This window comes from Haemaphysalis longicornis, unplaced genomic scaffold, assembly GCF_048455015.1.
Source record: "Haemaphysalis longicornis isolate Haplotype H1 unplaced genomic scaffold, Haemaphysalis longicornis Haplotype H1 scaffold_12, whole genome shotgun sequence".
Lineage (NCBI taxonomy): Eukaryota > Metazoa > Arthropoda > Arachnida > Ixodida > Ixodidae > Haemaphysalis > Haemaphysalis longicornis.
The window spans coordinates 31,854,344-31,872,602 of record NW_027526225.1 but is presented as its reverse complement, the minus strand read 5'-3'; the positions used below and the strand labels follow the sequence as shown (position 1 = coordinate 31,872,602).

The following is an 18,259-nucleotide window of genomic DNA, read 5'->3' as shown; positions in this document are numbered from 1 at the left end:
CAACAAGTGTGTAAAGTGACAAGTTTTCATCGGGTTCAAAAAAAAATTTGTGCCTCAAAAACTAGTTGAGCTACGACACTCATCTCATCTGAGTACAACTGCAACGAGAAGTGTAAACAATCTATAAACGTCGGAATTTGTCAAGTACAATTATCTTGTACATTTGCTAGCCTTTAAAAAACTCGTACACGTTTTTTTTTTTAGTCACTCCAGTTTCTTCTTTTGCAGTCATTAAACGAATGACTTCTTTTCAACACCACAGAGTTCGTAGAATTTTTGGTTACAAGAGACCTTGGTTACAAGAGACATGTTTCCCGGCTCACTTGAGTATCTCTTGTAAGGAGGTTTTACTGCAAAATAACCATTTTCACCTTCCTCCATATGCACACAAACACAGTAAAGCCTGGTTCGAATTTAACTTCACAAGGAACAAATTTACCACACTAAGTGGTGCAAATTCAACCATAAATTTATAGATGCAGCAGCACTCGTATCACAGAGTGGCCCCTTTTTGCAACTCTGGAAAATCGCCAAAAAAATTCTTTGCGAGTGTCCAGTGTAAAAGACCACGTGATTTGCAAAGATAGATTTTTGCGAGAAAACACCGCGAGTCGCACAGACTCGGCACGGATCCGTTTGAGGAAAGAAAAGGTGAAGGGAATGCGGCTACACAACTACTACTCACGCTTCCGTCGAAGTCATACTTGGCCTTGACTCGCTCGACTCTTTTGGCAGCCTGGAAAAAGAAGCGGGAAGACCGAGAATTACCACCTCCAAAGACTGGTTGCGCAGCACACCGACGAGAGCGATTGTTGCAGGGGGGGAAAAGGGGTAAGAATGCCACAATACTCATATACACAATGCTCCGGAGCTCCAGCATCAACAGGCCCTGCAACCCTTTCCACTGACCAATTAGAGCGCCTTTTGTGATGAAAGTCCTCTGCCCTTCAAATCTCCACAAAATAAACACTCAGTTTCAGCTGCTGATATGCGCAATCGCTTTGTTCCTCCCGCGCTCATCGTGAGGTTCCACCGACACACAATTGTCACCAGCCGATTTCGGTATGTGCAAAAAAAAAAAAAAAAAAAAAAAAGAAGAAGGCACTACATTCCTCGTGCTGTATGACTATGCCAGCTCACAACCCCCCACCCAAAGCTGGCCAAAAAAATCGAGGACCCACATAAGTGTTTCTTAAGGTTTATAGATGTGATAGCAATAGTGTCCAATGGAATTCCTGCAGCGCTTTGCTCGCGCCTAGCATTGTCGAACAGTGAAGTGAACACCGAGGCAAACGCTATGAAGGGAAGGTGCATTCGACGTCACTGTTCTCGCTGCTCCACAGCCGATGCCGGTCTGGGCAACTAGTAACGTTTGGTCTGGGTAAGGTGGCTAGAACCATTCTAACCACCTTAGTCTGGGCAAGCTAGCCCGGTTCGACCAGCACTACCGGCCATAGTCGCACGTGACGTCAGTCCCAAAAACTACGACGTGATGCACAAGGCGGAAAAGCACGCGTCAACAGCACCGCAGCCGCCTCGATACATCACGGGAGAACTGACGTCAGCCATTTGGGTGGAAGCGCAGATGACATCGTGATCTTGCTCGATGGCATGGATGAGCTTTCTCGCACACGCAAGAATTAAAATTAGTTTAAAATATGTTTTTCTGAATGGTTACGGTTTAAAATTCAGAGGAAGTATCTCCACATACAAAGAAAGCTTTTTACATAGCTATCTGAGCTTTCAAATTTTGTGTCACTACTCCTTTAACGCTTTCAAATGGCTTCCATCTGTCTCATAAGCAGTGCACCGCTGCTTGCTCCCAACACAGTGTAATGGGACAGTGAGTTGACAAAACTGGTGGATTTCGCTGTTCACCCGCCCGGCAGTGTTCTTCGTCTCCCTAACTACCTGTGCGGAGTACTGGTGTCAAGCTGAAGTACGTGCTACAGAACGCCTTGTGCTATGGAACACGTTTACAGCACATTTTCTAGGAGCCGCTTCACTGCTGCCAGCTTTTTTTGGTAAATGAGACATTTAGCGGATCAATAAATAAATAAAAATTCCTCCTGGTTTCATCTGGACCACGAGGAATGTTTCTTCATCTGTGAAGTTTCTGAGAAAGCTGTTAAGCTTTCCTTTGTAGCCATACGGCTGCATTGAGGTGGATGCCAAATTTTCTTTCCCAAGTTTGTTCTATTCGAAAGATTTGACATTTTATAGTGCCCCCAGCACTTGTCCGGCAGCAAACTTTGCTTTATTCCATGAGAAATTAAACAATTTAGGCCATAATTTTGATTCTCCCGCTAAATCGTGTTTTGCGACGGCAGCGATGTCCTATCCAGGGCAGCTACTTGAAGCAATTGTTCATACACAATGACTAGGGTTCCAATGAATGGCCAAGCGTGTTTTGCTGCCTCATTTACCGTTCGTCCTCCCGGACGGCGCCACGATAATGCTCCGTACCACTGTCCGCACTCGCTTTGTTCTTGAGCGGATTTGTACCTGGCTAATTTCCATTATAGTTGATAAAATTGTTTCATGAAACATGTTTGACAGAGTCACAGAAGAAAATGTTGCTCATGCCAGTTGGCCAGTGCAACCTCAACGTGACGGACAGCTGCACAGCGATAAGCGGCATAGTGAGCGCAGTCCACATTGACGCTTCTATGCTTGCTTGTGTGTTCGTAACTTCCATTTTTTTCCCACACCATTCGTACTGCTATAAAGAGAATGTGCATTAAATTCAAGCGCAAATAGGTTTTCCTACAAGCCTGTAAGCTCTGCCTACCTTGCAATTTGCCTTTGGCGGCCTCAACCAATCGCAATGCTGCCCATAATACGTCATAGGTTCTGTTGCTGGAAATGAGCGAGTGGGTCGCATGACCATTCTTTGTCCTCCTAATTATTGAGCTTATTTTAGTAAGGTTTGCGTTAAAAACAGTGTCAGGGTTATTTTAACGAGGCGATCTTTCGAATGAACCAAACTTGCATTTTGTCTTCATGAGCATCTTTTGGCACCGAATGAACGTTGAAACAGCTATGGGACAGTGAGAGTTGCTGGCTGTCTTCCGTGTCCCTTTAATGTGCCTCCGGCGGATAAACAACACATTTTCAAATCCAATCCGCCATCGTGGACAATAAAGTCGTATGCAATATACAGCTCAAACAGACATCAGGTACCTTCTCAGCCAGCGCTGAGCCTGTGATGTTGTTACACTTAATGCGTGTGCAACGAATGTGCAAAGCTTTACCAACACGTCTGCGTGTACGCCAACCACAAGCTTGATGAAAACATAATTTTTCACTAGCTGCCTCCTGCACACAAAAAATGCAGCTTCTGTCCACGTGTACATTCCACTTTGCTCAGTCAGTTCCCAAGTAAGGCGTACAAATAGGCAAAAGCCCACAAACCCCCGTTCCGTCTCAAATGCAAAAATTTCACCAGTCCACATGATGTCAATGAACACTTATAAAAAAGCTCAACCTACCAACGACATAAGCACTATACCTCACACTCAGTTTGGGTCAGGTTCAGTTACTCATCTTAACACCGATTGTCTGCACAGAATTATGGTTGCTTAGTTTGCAATCCTTGCATTCTCCGCCTTCTTCTTCATTAAACAATGTTTCTTTTTTCCCAATCCTTCTTTGTATCGCACAATTACCAAGCTAAACCTCGAACCCAGATTCAATATAGACGAAACACACAGCCCTCTCCCACACACCATAACAAAATGCCCCCTCTCCTGCCAATAAAGTGCTTCCATGCAAGAGCAGCCACTGTTCTAGCCAGTCACCATTCTCCCCCTTCACCAGATCACAACAGCCCCAATCACAACTCCCCTGAGGACCGCCAGATCACAACAGCCCTAAACACAACTCCCCCGACAACCACCAGATCACAACAGCCCCACTCACAACTCCCCCGACGACCGACCACAACATCACAACAGCCCCACTCACAACTCCCCCGACGACCGACCACCAGATCACAACAGCTCCAATCACAACACCCCCGACGACCGCTCACCAGACCCCCAGAGATCATCCCCCGTGAAGAGAGACACTGACCGGCCTGACGAGGGGCGTGGTGTCCAGGTAGTGGAGCTTGTAGAAGTTGAGCAGCGACGGGATGTCGGGGAACATCTGGTCGCCGATGCGAAACCGCGTCTGCTCCGCCTGGCTCACCCGGTTCACTATGTAGTGGCTCACTTTGTTCTCTTCCCTGTGTGCGCCCAAGAAGGGGGGAAGGGGAAAAGGAGAGGGACAGGCAGCCTCCTCGTCAGAACCGTCCCGTTAAAAGAGAGCGCAGCACTAGACGAGATTTCAACCGGGGCTTTAAATGCGAACAAGAGGTGTAAATTTACGCCACCTAGAGTTCGTCAATGCACAGTGAAATAAGAACAAGGATTTCGCAGGAGCAGCAGCTGCAATGTTGGGAATCGCTGCACTGTTTGCTGTGATGAGGTTGACGCATGCTGCAGTTGGGTACACTTTGCGCGCATACAGAAAAAGCCCACGCCAACGAAGGGGGATTGGCCAAACCGTGGTAAACCAAAAAATCACACAGGCAGGAGATCAACCAGTCAAATAAGCAATCCACAATCTCAGCCAATCTGTAAACAACGTCAGATGACCCTTACTTTGTAGCATCCCCATGTGTTCATACCTCTATTTTTATTTAGCGTCAAATAGAACACAGCTTGCATTGGTTATCCAGTACAGTATAGCCCACTCACAGCGAACCAGGTTTTAACAAAATAGTGGCTATAAAGAACAAACCTTCGTTTCCCATTACCATTTGTATACATGGATTTTAAGTCCAGATATAGTGAAAAACAGATATAACGAACTGATTTCTGTTTCCCAATGTGTGTGTAAAAACGGGCTGGACTGTATATAATTTGAACTACGCAAGTAAGAACTGCCGTCCCCGTGCAGCTAACATGTGGAGCCGGCCAGGCTTTTTGCCTCCAATCAGCTCCAAACTTTCCCTACCGATCCAGAGCCTCACTGCGGTGGTCACCACGTCTTTACAACCAACTTTACGTTGGCCCTGCAGCTTTTATTTTAGCGCTAGAAGGAGGCACCAAAGACACAGTTCTCAAAATTAGTGGCGGAGGCACTCACCGAACACAGAGAACCAGGTCGCCAGATATGGTTGTGCTATTGCGGACCAGAAAGACGCCGACTTCGTTCTCGGCCATGAGGAGGTCCGACGCCTCCTGACGGGACATGGGCCCGAAGAACCAGCTGCAAGCAGACACACACACACAAGTCAGGCTCTCGCATCAGGCGGGAAATTTAAATGCCGGTTGGAACATGCTCAAGCCGCCTCCAGTCTATGAAGTGCACTACAGCAGGGCACCAATTAGGACAAGTTGGCTTACATTGCGCTCTTCTTTGCTTCAAGAAAAACAGCAAGGCCAGTTTTCCAACCAGAAATGTTCAGTTTCACAAGAAAGTGCTAGTGCCCGAGATATGCCATAATATGGAGCAATTTTTCCCCAATCACATGGGAGCCGGGGAAGGTGAAAGGACCATTTCAATACCGGTGTGCCAGTCACGTTTCTGAGCCTAAAACCAGTGATAAAATGGCATGCATACCAAAAGTACTAAACAAAATTTAAAAAATAAGTCCTCCACGGTCAGCTGTACGAAGCTGACAAAACTTGTAATAAGCTGACAGGCGACAGTTGTATCTATACGCACACAAATTCACACAAACAAACATTACCGAATCTGCTCCTTTTTAAAAAAATGCAAGCCGCGTATAAGACACTTTACGGTTACTGAGAACTGGGTGAGTCGATACTGACACACAGACACGAGTTGGATAAACCACACTGAACCCTCAAAAGACAAGGTTCACGATTTAACACCCCGGCTACACTAGGGTCCGAATTTCATTTGAACCAAAATGTCATGCGACTCAAATGGGGTGCTTCGAATGCCATTCGGCATCCGCGGTGCTACACTCCAATTTCGATGGCATCTGAAAGCCTTCACAATTGCTCACCGTGGTGTAGTGGCACTGTTGTCGCCCCGTTCCGTTTTCATACAGTAATACAACAAATTTAGGAGCGGTCTAAGGCAGTAAAATGATATCAAGTTAGAAGAAGCACCAGTTTTCACTCTAATGTGGCAGCAGTCTTGCGGAGTTTTTTTTTGTTTTTGCAACTGACCCACTCGTTTTGAGAGTATGAAAATTAAATATGCTTACTTAATATTTTAAGTAAAGCAATAGTGAACAAAATTCCACAAACAAAAATATTTTGTTTGTTTTACGTACGGAAGTATTATATTTTTTATTGCTGATCGAAGACACTGTGTGTGAGAATGCTAGAAATGGCATTTGAAATCCCGAATGTCTTTCTCGGTGCTCATTTGGCTTGAATGTCATTTGAGCCAAATGGCATTTCAAAACCCAGTGAAGCGGCACAACTTGGCATTTGAGTCAAATGACATTTGGTTCAAATGACATTCGGAAGCTAGTGTAGCAGGGGTATAACACCTCACTAGAAATGCACCACAATACCACACATTAGCACAATGGCAATAACCCCAGAGATGCCACAACAGACGTTCACTCTGGTCAGGCATGCATAACAGTTAAATTGAGACAATTCGAATGCACCATATCAACCGTAAGACCCCAACGCGCACGAAATTGGCAACCGATGCAAAAAAGCCAGAATTTTTTTGTAAGTGAAGAAACGCATCACGACTGTCTCCCCCTGGTGCCCGCACACCACAATCTGCACAATTCTCCATTTTTTTACACTGTGCGCTGCTGTAAAGACTCACTGTCAGCCTCCTAAAACACAGTGGTAGGCTCCTCTGCTTGCCTGTTTTTGGTGAAAAGTTAAGGTTGCCTTTTATACCACGAGGGGCACAATTGATGTGTAACCTCCCTCCCTAACAGCACCAAAAATTTTCCCACAGGAAATATTATTTTGAATGTGTAGTACATGCCTCCAAATGAACTGTGACATGACCGCCAGCCCCGCGAAATGTGTTCTCAATCAGTTAAGAGTGTTTAAAGGCCAACTGCACTCAAAATTTCAACCTCTTGAGACCACTATTTCCATATAGTGTGCTCAAAAAGAAAGCAAGACGCAAAATACAACAGTTGAAATACGCGCGTGGACGCCGCAAGCGGTCAGCAAAACTCAGTGATTTTGAAACTGAAATCGAGAAGAGCACGGCTATTGAAGTTACACTCCAGCCGTCCAGCGAGCGGCCGGACGGTCAGCAGCTCGTGAGCAAGCCTGCACGCAAGCTCTACATGCCCACGGGGCAGCAAATGGGTGAAGCATTCGCAGCAGAGCTTGATCGGCTCTCCAGCTGCCTGGCTGGCCCGAGGAACAAGCCTCCATCGGCTGCAGCGTCACAGGCGCATCCTGTCTGTTCACGCGATCCGCCGGCAGGTGCGGCGGAGCTTTTTTAAACGCTTCTGACTGATTAACGAGGAGTTTCACAGGGCTACCACTTGTGTCCCAGCTGATTTGGTGGCCCGTACTACAAATTAAAAATAATTTTGGTCGAGGTGAAATTTGAGTGCAGTTGGCCTTTAAAATAGCATCTTAGCGGACAACACTGCACTAGCCGGCAGATCGTGCAAACAGCCATGAAGTTCAAGTGACACTGTGGTCAGCCGGGTGCTTGGTCCGCCGGCCAGCCACGCAGCTGGAGAACTGGTCCACCTCCACTGGGCACGCACGTGACAAGATTGCACGCAGGCTTTCTCTGAAGCTGCTCGCCAGCCGGCCGGCCGTCCACTGGCCGGCTGCAATGTCAGTCCCTTCAGCCTCACCGTAATGACCGTACTCTTCTCAATTTCAGTTTTAAAATCACTGACTTTCGCTGGTCGCTTCCAGCGGATTTGCTTCTATTTCAGCTACAACATTTTGCATATTGACGTTTTTTTTTTTTTTTTTGCAGACTATGCAGAAATAGGGTTACCAAAAGGTTGAAATTTTCACTGCAGTTGTCTTATAACACTTTCCTGCCCACACCTATTCAAATTGATAGTACACCATCTACACTTTTAAGTTCAAATTTTGAAATTTTCCCATTCGCACTTGGTTCTATCTGAGTGCGCTCTGAGAGCTGGCACCATCTTGTGAGTAGTAAAAACACTTACATCCACTTTGGTTCGTGTTTCAGCCCTCCACGGTTTGTTAAAGCACTGCCGGTGTCATGTGACGAGTGCTCGGATGATACGGGGATAGTGTCAACATCGTGCACTACAGCGCCGCGGAAATGCCGCACTTTTACTGATTTAAACGACTGTACACACAACTTTTTGGCACACATTAGCAGCACTTACTACAAGGACAGCTTTTAATCATCGGATTTCGATACCAAAAGCAACAGTGCACCAAACCGGCCCAGAACCTGATACCCCTGTTCAACACAAGCCCCAGAAAATGCAAAAGTATCGAAACTGTAAATTGTGCTGTGAACAAAAAAGAGTGGCATAGAAAACCAATTTCTTTCTGCGATGGAAGTGCAGCCAACCTATGTTTCGAGGAACTGCTTTGCACAGTGCAAAAAACCCACCAGTGCTAACATTTCTTTTTTTGTAAGCCAAGAAATTTTACATTTAGACGTTTGACATTTTCAGGAGTTTCGCGGTGAGAGTATATGTAAATAATGCATATCTTAAATATTTTTGTGTTTTTTCTCTGTGGAGCAACATCGATGTCGTTGCTTTTTTTTTTTTGCGTTTGTCCCAAAACTTTTATGTACAGCTTTCTTGTTTTATTTTTTCAAATAAAAAATTCCTATCTGAAACCATCGCGACTGCAAAAGAAATTTACTCTTCTACGATTCGATACCATACATCCTATATTTTGTTCGACCAGGAGAAATTGCCTCCTAGAATTCCCAAAATCACTGCTTTTCCCGAGGGCTTAGGAAAGTGCAAAGAGTGGATAAAGAATTGGTATTAAATAGTGAATTGCACTGCCACCCATAAGACTGACCCTGCAGTCCAGTTTCGCACATTGAGTAGAGTGAAGAGTGGAGAAGCTGCGATCCCACGCTTCGGAACAGCGGTGAGAAGTACACGATTGAGTAGAAAGACCAATAACTGTCCTTGCTGCCAACATAATTCCCCATAACAGTCCCGAGCTGTCGTAATCCATTTTCTTACCAAGCCTTCCGGAAAAAAAAAAAAAAAAAAAAAAAAACTGTACACTTTTTAAAATCTCACTTCATTCAACTATGCAAGTCAGGAGCCCTCAAGAATTCAGATACAAAAGCTTCAACGACATCATGTTGATCTACAATATGGCTGAAAGCCAACTGCACTCAAAATTTCAACCTCTTGAAAATGTTATTTTCGTATAGTCTGCCTAAAAATACTGCGCGATACCAAATAAGACAGCTGAAATACGCGTATCCGCTGCGCAAACGAGCAATTTTGAAAGCGAAATTGAGAACAGCGCGGCCATTACGGCCAGACTGAAGTGACGCTCCTGATGGCCCAGCCGGCGAGCGAGCGGCCGCACGCAGCTGGCCGGCCAGCGTGAAGTTGCGCACAACACTTCACCCTCGCTGCAGTCCTAGGAGAAGAGCGCCCACCGGAGCTCGACCGGCTGTCCTGCCTGGCTGTAGGAAAAAGCACAGGGCCGGCCGCAGGGTCCCTTTCGCTTCAAGGCTGTTTGCGCGATACGCCGGCAGGTGCAGCGTCGCCCGTGACGGAGCTATTTTAAATGTTTCTAACTAATTAACCACGCATTTCACGGGGCTACCAGTCACGTACCAGCTGGTTCGGTGGTGCGTACTGTAAGTTCAGAGTAAATTTGGACGAGGTGGAATTTCAGTGCAGTTGGCCGGTAAGGGGGACTCCACGCCTGTGAACATTCCTATGGACCTTCAGTAGTTAATGACACACGGGCTTAAAAACCACCATGCACTTTACGAAAAGTTTTGCCGATCCATGAAAATTCCCCGAATGGCCTAGTTTGCTTATCTGGAAGTATGCCACTTCTGTACTGAAACAAAGAAATAAAAACTCTCGCTTGATAGACAGCCAGTGCCATCTAGTGAAAACTAGATAAACCAAGATGTATTTCTTGTTTACCTTTTATTTCAGTAAATAAATGGCATATTTCTAAAGGAAGCAAACTGGGCCATTAGGAACGTTTTCACTTATCCCTAAAACTTTTTGATCGGTACAGGATGCTTTTTAAGTCTGTGGGTCACCAATTAGTAAGTTTCACAACAATGTGATCCGGTCATTAAGTGGACGTGTTTAAAGGGGCCATGCAGACAAAACACAAGTTTAATTCATTCAAAGGATTGCCTCACTAGAATCATACTGACACCACTTTTAACGTAAACTTCGCTCAAATAAGCTACATAATTAGGAAAAAAGGGATTGGCCATGCGACCCACTAGCTCATTTCCCGCAACAGAACGTATGATGTCATACCAGCCAGCTCTGCGATTGGCTGAGGCCGGCAAATGCAAATTAGGCAGCGCTTATAAGCTCGCAGAACGAGCTATTTGCACTTAAATTAAGGGCACATTCTTTTTATAACAGTAAGAATGGTGGGGTAAACAGTGGAAGTTACGAAAGTACACAGTACTGATGCGTACTGCCGTTGGCACTGGACTCGCTATGCTTGTTTTAGCTGCACAGCACTGCAGCGCTTTGGGGTTGTCTCAGGCAACACTGGCTGATTAGCGTAAGCGGCGGTGTCTTACGTGACCATATTTGTCAAGCGAACACCATGTTCCACGAAACGAATATGTTCTACCTTAACGAAAACAAGCCAGGTACAAATACGGCCAAAAACGAAGCAAAGGCAGAAAACGGCCCTTCGCGGTATGGTGGCGCCATCTCGGTTAGCTAACCGTAAACGAGGCTCCGCAATCGGCTGCAGAGCGGTTCTTGTGATGTCATCGCGGACATTGCGAAAACACGCGATTTCGCGGCAAAATCAAAATTGTAACTTAAATTGATTAATTTCTCAGTGAATCAAGCATCGTTTGCTTCCGGACAAGCGCTGGGGGCACTACAAAACACGAACTCTTTCAAATAAAACAAACTTGTATTTTGTCTGCATGACTGGCCCCTTCAAGGCTATTCTGATCTTCTACATTCTTGTTACTGATTGAGTTAGTGACTGCCGTTCTTGTCCTTCCGGCACTATGTCTGCGCTGTGTCTTTCGTACGCAGATAAGCTTCTGTGATAACTTAGTGCTGCGAAGGAAGATCATCTGCCCCCGAAGCTATACACTTCAAGCTTACGGAAAAAAACGACAGTAGGCACACAGTGGCTTGAATACACTCACGACTATGATATGCTGATATGATACGAACACGCCTACCAAAGAACTTGTGGTGTGGGAAGATGGCGCGTTATCAATGTGTTCTGTGCATTCAATAACACAAACGAAAAGAATAGGATAGCACTTCATGCTCGAGTCAAAATCTAAGGAGCCAGCAGCCATCTCATAACGCTGTATTATAAACGAGCTTCAATGCTAAAGAAGTGCCAGTCGATTAAAGTTGCAAGAAAAAATGCATTTTAGCAAAAATCCCCAACAATATTCAAAACTGCGACGCGACCGGCTGATATTTTCGCAAAAAATTTCGCGGCTACGAGCTCCTACCCCGCGTGAATCCCAGAAAGTAAAAAAAGATTGCCGCCCTTTTGAAGAAAAAGTTTCTGGAGGTTCGATATTTATACAAGGTATGAGACGAGTTCATTGCCACCGCTGCGTCAAGTCCGTCCACAACGTCGGGGCGAAAAAGACGCTTTCCGAAACTTTCAGACGCGGAAAAAAAAAATCCCCCTCGCTGCTATTTCTGCGTCGCATTTTCCATAATAGGTTAAAAACGAACGGAGTAAACGCAGACGAGCACTTTTAAAACGGCCCACGGGAAGGCTTGACGGGTGACAGTCGCTTCCAAGGTTAATGCAAAGCCACGGAGCGTTTTCGTCACGGACATATCGTGACGCAAAACTTATCAGCGCACGACGGACACGGCAAAACGACTGTAATTTGAGGACGCGTAGGCCTAGCACGAGAGTGGCCCGTGAAACACGATCTCCGTCGGAGGGGGAGATCCCCGAAATAAACGGGCCCTCACGGGGGAACGCTTGTAGCGGCTGTCTCGCGAGCACCACGCCGAAAACGCTGTTTGTTGCCGCAGACGGCACAAAGAATAAAACAAAAATAAAATTAGAATGAACTCCCGGGACGGAAACGTTTAAATGGTGATTGTCGCAGGCGTGCGGTCGCTCTTTTTTATCTCGGCACACAGCGCTGACCGAACAGTGTCACAACTCATACTGACCTGTTCTTATCGTACGGATCAAAGCTCCCGGCCATGTCGTCTATGTGTCACCTCACTCGCAGTCAGGACACAAATGAAAAGACGAAAGCACAGGACGCGACACACGCCGCGTGCGTTGCCGGTCTTTCGCTAGACGCGCTCTCGGAACACACCGACGCACGGAATCGATCAGCTCGGGAGTCGACGAAACACGGCAGCCGCTGGGAGTGTCATACGTTCCCGATAAAAGTCGCACGTCGCCGCAACGCCGGCATCAACCGCACCGTCAGCGGAGTCTGGGTCTGGTCGACAGGAGAACGCACGCCGGTGGTTGAGGGTGTACGATTGTTTGGACGAGTTTCAGTCAGCGCATTGAAACGGACGAGCTAGACGGCGAGGGTCGATCAGGAGCTCTGCGAACGGTTAGGCCTAGCGCACATCGGCGAACCACCGTCGTCGAGCGACGAGATCACACGCGGAAAAGTACGCCTTCCGGGAGACACTAAAACGACTGCGACGCGCTGGCTGGGGATCACTTCGCTGACACGGCCATCACTGGGCATCATCACAGCGAGAAGCGTCGCATATTACAAGTCCACTCACGGACAAACCCCGACAACGCGCGGACAGATAGTCAGGCAAAACAAGCAGCCAACAAAGCTTTCGCAGCTGCCGCCAGGGCGAAATCAGCGGCGACAAAACCTCGTACGTGAGCAGAGCATGGAGAACCGACAATAAGAAAACCTCCGCTCCGAACAGGTTGAGCGGCCATTGTTGAGTCAGCCGCGTAAAAGTGCTGAAGTGCTAATAAATTTCAACCGTTAATCGCGCTTTTGTAAACCGCTCATGAAATTTGTCTGAAATGGACTTTAATGTACCCCATCAAATTTTGTTTACACCTCCGCAATAGTTTTTGCTACTCCCATTCACTGGTTATTTTCATGTAGTAATTCACAATTCACTGCCCGGATCAAATTGGTTAGCCTCGGCGTTAAGTTGCATCTATTTTTGCGTAAAAAATCTCCAGCGGAAGGGAAAATGCCTTTCATACTGCGGTAAAACATTGTCGGAAATTCCTCCCCTGCATCCGTGGTGCATCCACATACAAAAACGATTTACAAAAAAAAAAAGGCTTGGTTATGGTGTTTGGTGATGACAAAATTTCGGTGATTAATTTGTGTATTCTATTGATACCATTAAATTTTTCTAGTAGCTGCGCATGCCGCAAGCTTGTTGGCCGCAGACCCTACAACCAACGTGCCAGGAATATCGCCTTGTTTAATTGTTTCCCTGTTCACTTAATTGTTTGATGCCTTGATCAGTGAGGCGTTGTGCGAAATCTTTTGACGGTGCAATAGACCCTATGCAAAATGCGCCCGTCATCTCCCGCCGACTCTGGTAACTAGGTCCGCCATTTTGGTACGGTCGTTTGAAACCGAAACCAAGTAGCAAAACGTAGAAGTCGGGCATTGACCGCTTTTTTTGATGGACTACAATGCCGGAGCATTGCTGCGTGCCGCAGTGCACGCAACGAGGAAATGCCGGTCCAGATGCCGGTCCAAATGCCGGACGAACTTTCTGACGCGAACTATGCCGGCGCGAGCAACCTTTGTGACACGCTGGGCGCGGTGCGCTGGGAGCGAATATTTGTCATTGGTTCGCTAAGCGCGGGATTTCATAGTCGCTGTCCGGATGAAAAATACAGCTGCGTTGGAGTTCCCTGGTTCAGCCTTTGTATTCTAAATGAAGCCTGAGCGTGCGTCACCTATTTATGACTGACAGCGGCGCTCGAGCGGGGAAACAGTACCACACGTTGTCAAAATTAGGCTTTATTTCTTCACTCGTCCCTGTGGCTCTACGCCCGCTTCATTTCATTGTTAAATGGTTCCGCTTAGCCACTACACGAGCCTTTATCTTACCTAGGGCTGTAAACTTTTCTTTGCCGCACTACGCCGTCACGGCGCGGTTGAAAATTTCCTCTGCAGCGGGCGCGCACGGTATCGGAGTATGTTGTTAGTTTCTTTGCGGTGCATTTAGCCGCGTGTCGTTGCGGAAGTGGCGTACATTGTTTTATGATGATCTGACGTAGGAAAATTCGAGTTTCTGCAGTTGGTTCCCGATTTGCCGGGCTGAAAGGTTTGTTTACGTCAAGTTAACTTGTTGCCCATTGTCATTTCTGCCACGGTGTATTTGCCGTCGAATATTTTGCGACTAAAATACAGACTCACTCCTCTAGTTTGTCACATACTGCATGCATGCCTCCGACGTAATGATAGTGACCATTGATGTAGGTAGCTGAGGCAATTTTCAAGTTTTCATCAAAAAAAAAAAAAAAAAAAAAACGGCCAGAGTTGCATCCGTCCGCCGCGCATCAGCTTGAGTGCTTTTGCATTTTTGTATCCACAGTGAAAATCCCAGTAAATTAAAATACTTCGCTGATTTATAACGCGTGCAGTATAGCAAACTGTGGATATAAATGGAACAAAGGGAAGCATTCGCGCACCCCTGCATGCAACGGTCTAGTATACACGACGTTGCCCAGCCTCTGCGTGCTCGCGAGATGACCACGGCGCGATGTGGCTTGAATGCTCGCTGGTAGCTCATAGGTGACCCTCCAGGTGCCATGCCAGTCCTTGTTTATGTTACTGTGGGGGGTGAGGCCAGCAAAACTGAGGCAAAAAACCCATTCCAAAGGCTAAAAAGGTTTCTCCCAAGCGCTTGCACGGCACTTTATTGCTACTCGCATTGCTCCTGCACTCGACGTGCGCCGAACAGACGCATTGGCGAGGGAAGGGAGGGGCCATTTTCTTGCGGGCGTCTCCAGTCAATGTCTTGGACACTCGCTGGCTTGATGTCCTGCTGTCTCAGACGTCGCCACTGTTGTGGCAGCTGTGCACGCAAGCTCCGGTGGCGCCTCTTTAAAACCTTGGGCTTGCAAGAGGACGAGTAGGTGCACAGCCGCCAGGATGTGACTGCATGCTCCACTGCAACCCGCCGGGCACTCGCACGCTGCCTCCACAATCTCCCCACTGTCCGTCTCAGAGGTGAGGCACACAACATAGGGCCGGCCAATTTTTCTCTGGAAGCGAAAGCAGTTGCTGACCACATGGATGAGGCCCAACCTGCAAGAACAGAGAGAGTAACAGTAAATAGCACTCAGGGAAGAACAGGACTAGTCCGCTACAGTTTATGCTAAAGGGACAGAGCAGAAAGCAGTGGCCGCAAGAAACAGACTCAAAATGACCAGATTTTGTCTTGCTTAACGCTGTTGCAAGGGCAATAATCTACACCTCAAACAGCAATGATGTCAAAATTGTTTTTCAAGTTCGAGCGTGCAAGTATCGCTGCATGCTTTGTTAATGTACTTTCAAGAGAAGGAAGTTTAACATTTACAAACCTCACCGTGGGTAATGATACCAGTACCCGCATATTCGTGTTCGTCATAACTTAAAGGGACCCAGAAAAGCCTTCTGTAAAAGTTACAAAAGGCCTGTATTGTCACGTAGCACCAATATAGCGATGCAATGCCGTTGGAATTATTGATCTACATTCAGTATTAGCTGCGCCAGAAGCAATTAAATGCACCTCTCCCCACTTGCCGATCGACTCCTCCTCCCTCTCTGCCTCCTTCAAAGCAGCTAGCTACATTCCTCCGCCTAGGCTCGCGTCAATCACTGCGGACCCGCCTTTGCCGCCTTTGCCTCGGGATCGCGCAGGAAGGAGGAAGAGCAGCCGGAAGCCAATGGCAGTGACGCCGCCGGCGGCCGACCTTGCCGGCGATTGGGCGAATCAGGGGGCGCCTTCGCCGTTGCGTCAGCAGCGATCGCCGTTGCGTCACCCGCGGTCGCCGTTGCGTCACCCGCGGTCGGCTCGCTGCGGCGTCGCGCTCATCGGTTGAGAAAGGCGATCTTCAAAAATTGTTTACAAATTATCTGTACAACATATGGGGCTCACACTTGGTTCAAAAATCCCCCGTTATGTGTCCTACCACCTGAATGCATTTGATTGCCACCTTCACAAAGCTTTTCGGGGTCCCTTTAAGCAAGCAATATTATGATTATCTGGAACTCACTTCCAAAACCTTTCGAGATAAACAGGTAAACATTCTGGCTATACCGATGACCCATCGAATTAAAGAAAAATTTAGTTCAGTGAGTTCGAGCTAAAGGTTTTACGGTAATATCTGTTCAGGCACACTCAAAACATGAGCTTTAGAAACTACCACGACCACCCCACTGCCAAAAAAAGGACAAGCCAGACGCACAAACAGATTTTTTCGGTAGGACATGCGCAATAAATAATGAAAACACACACAAAAAAGAAAATTCAGGGCGCATGTGCACTTTTGTAGCTGACTTCGCCGCAAATCACGAATGCTTTGCGGCAAACGCGCGGGCGGACGACCATCACGGAAAACGGCCGCAACCTTTCCGTAAACATCTTCGCCAAAAATCATCCCGTAAATTCGATGTACAGCATTTGAAAATACCTAATCCACCCACTAGCGGTACGGTCTGGCGATTGTCGCTTTCCTCTTTCAGGGTTACTGCAACAGGGTCCCCGCTACGCCTTTGCATGGTAAACAACGGTGAACAAAGTGCTATACAAATGCTCATACCGGTTAACTCGCGTCAAGGAAAAAACAGAGATTTACTTACTGCGAGTCGCACGTGTTTGTCCGCACCGATGAAGGCGAGCAATGCGGCTCAGTGGCTAGGCGGCATGCCCTGCTCCGCTGCTGCTCGGATGGGTCTTTGGCGCGGCACCACGAGTGGTGTGAGTCCTCAGACACAGTCGGCAGCGCAGACGAGTCCTTCGTCCACAATACGTGGTCGGGACCCGGAAAACGCAGTCCAGTTTGACCCATACCGCGTTACCGTCACCTACTCTTCCACAGTAACTTAGCGATCGTCGCCCGCATCAATATGGCGGACGGTCTTGTTTACATCAGTGTTGCTAGATCACCAAGCAATTTCGCATAGGGTCTATTGATGGTGCGCCTTTTCGGTCGCTCTTTACGTTGTAAAGCGAAGGTTTCGAGGTCCTAATTGTGGCGACGTCGGAAAGAACTCACTGCAGGAATGGCAACGTCACACAATGAAAGGCACATGATCATGAAGATTAAACGCGAAGCTTTCGCCGATACAAATGCAAAGTCCACAATTCAATCAGCCAAAGTCAAAATCAACGCCAATGTTGGGCTAACCAAATCAGTACGTTCAGGTGGCCCAATCACAAACTAATTGGTAGGAAATCATAACCAGGGCCGGATTAATGTGGGGGTTCAGGGGTAAGTCGTCGCGGGTCGACCCCAACTTTCGGGCGCCAATTTCGGCCTTTTAAAAAATTGCCGAGCGTGCTGGCTGCCCAATAAAGTGGACATCGAAAACCGACGGCCGGGACCTCAACGTCAACATCATACGGGAGCTAACCGCGGTGGGTCAGGATGGGCGCAGAGCTTTGCATTTCGAAGTGCGAATGCACTTCTCATCACGCGTCCACCGCCGTCCGTCCGTCCGCAGCCTAGCAACGGAGCTAGCTAGCGTGCCTAGCAACGGCGCCGGATTTCCGACGCGTGAGGGCGCTCGCGTGGCGCCTCCTCTCCCCCCTCGCCTACTCTCCAGCTCGCAACATCCTCTCTCGGCGCGCCAGCCAGGCCACTACACTATATAAAAAATAACAGCATCCGGCGCCCGGTTTCGATCCGAGGACGTTGCGGCCGCAGTGCGGCGCTCTACCGACTAAGCCACGGAAGCCTTTTTTTTTCTATATTGCCTTCTTTGACAGGATGACAAAACAAAGACACACGTAACTGATAATCTGTACACTCAATACTCAATACAAACACTAGAACTGCAGCCCGTCTTGGGCCAGCGGGGTGATTTCAATACTCTTTCATTACCAACAATGCTTCAATTGTGGGTAGCCACTCTGGTTTAGAGGGCTGAAGTTTTTGTA

The 18,259-nt window shown here is 47.4% G+C and overlaps 1 protein-coding gene across 2 annotated transcripts in view; it reads right to left on the bottom strand.

Moving 5' to 3' along the window:
- Positions 1-12,975, bottom strand: part of Crk (Crk proto-oncogene, adaptor protein) — a 43,705-nt gene extending 30,730 nt beyond the window's left edge. The window contains exons 1-4 of one of the 2 annotated variants that reach the window (XM_077693135.1): positions 12,323-12,975; positions 5,134-5,256; positions 4,075-4,228; positions 686-736 (exon numbers count right to left, since the gene is read on the bottom strand). In XM_077693135.1, the coding sequence (XP_077549261.1) occupies positions 686-736; positions 4,075-4,228; positions 5,134-5,256; positions 12,323-12,357 (363 nt within the window). In that variant the 5' untranslated portion in view covers positions 12,358-12,975. The remainder of the gene's footprint in view (positions 1-685; positions 737-4,074; positions 4,229-5,133; positions 5,257-12,322) is intronic. The other variant, XM_077693136.1, reaches the window with a different exon arrangement.
- Between the last annotated feature and the right edge of the window lie 5,284 nt (positions 12,976-18,259).